At 49.3% G+C, this 1,002-nt stretch overlaps 1 protein-coding gene across 1 annotated transcript in view; it reads right to left on the bottom strand.

Annotated features, from left to right (window-relative positions):
- Nucleotides 1–38: 38 nt before the first annotated feature.
- Nucleotides 39–1,002, bottom strand: part of CSUI_010162 (uncharacterized protein) — a gene marked incomplete at its 3' end in the record, with an annotated part of 4,887 nt that continues 3,923 nt past the window's right edge. Inside the window, exon 5 of the mRNA XM_068070267.1 lies at nucleotides 39–200. Coding sequence (XP_067917757.1) covers nucleotides 39–200 — 162 coding nt within the window. The remainder of the gene's footprint in view (nucleotides 201–1,002) is intronic.

Here is a 1,002-nt window from a genome sequence, read left to right as displayed (position 1 = left end):
CCCCCCCCCCCCCTGAAAGAAGGGCTGTCTCTTCCTCCTCTCTTTCTTCCTCCTACCACGGAGATCGAACTTCTCCGTGATGAATCAAGCGAAACTCCTTCTACACAGCTAGAGGAAGAAGAAGAAAGTCCCCCGGGGGGAGTGAGAATCTCAACAGAATCTCCTGGAAGTGGGGGGGGAGGTGGTCGACCATATCCATCCTGAAAGAGAGGGTGAAAGGGAGAAGGCATGAAACAACGGCACAGACGCATAGATGTCTCGAAGGAGGGAGAACGCCGATAGTATATGTATTGTCCACCCTTACACATCCGCACATACCTCATCCCAGCAGCCGACTCCTTCCTTCTGTACAGAGATAAAGAGACGCGGTGGTCACATGGACTCTCCCTCCTCTTAAGAGCCCTTCACAATGACCTACGTTCTCTTCTTAGGAACGCCTTCTAAGAAGCACCACTTCATTTAGAGGTGAAGGGATGTCTCCATGTCTCTTCCTCATCTCACAAATGCTTCGGATTCCTTATCTTTCCTTTCCTGAGCTATAGACATACATCTGTACGGGCATGCAAATGGATGATGGAGATACTGTATGGTCCGATCATCTCTTCATCTTATACCGCAGAACACTTGCCTCGCCCCTCCTCTACTAGCTAGCATACATATGAGGATACTTCGGCTCGTCGGGTCAGCTCGGGATAAACCAGCGACGACACAGTGTCTGAAGAGCAGAGGGGGAGGGTAATGGTCCTAAGACTTCTTTATACGTAGGCATGGTCTGTACACGCTACCCGGACGGTATACCATGGTCACTCTACAGTCCCAGCTATGACTTGTATACTATCTATTCTACGTGTGGCCGCGCATCATACCCATGGTGTCATGAAGGCAGTACAGTGGATGTATAGAAGATAGTCGATCAAGCGAAGAAAAACATATGTATACAATGTATAAAAATGGCGAGGCTGTGGGGCTCCGAAGAGCCCCTCTGATAGATAGATAGATAGA

Source organism: Cystoisospora suis (assembly GCF_002600585.1).
Source record: "Cystoisospora suis strain Wien I chromosome Unknown contig_6779, whole genome shotgun sequence".
NCBI lineage: Eukaryota > Apicomplexa > Conoidasida > Eucoccidiorida > Sarcocystidae > Cystoisospora > Cystoisospora suis.
This window is presented reverse-complemented; position numbering and strand designations above follow the sequence as displayed.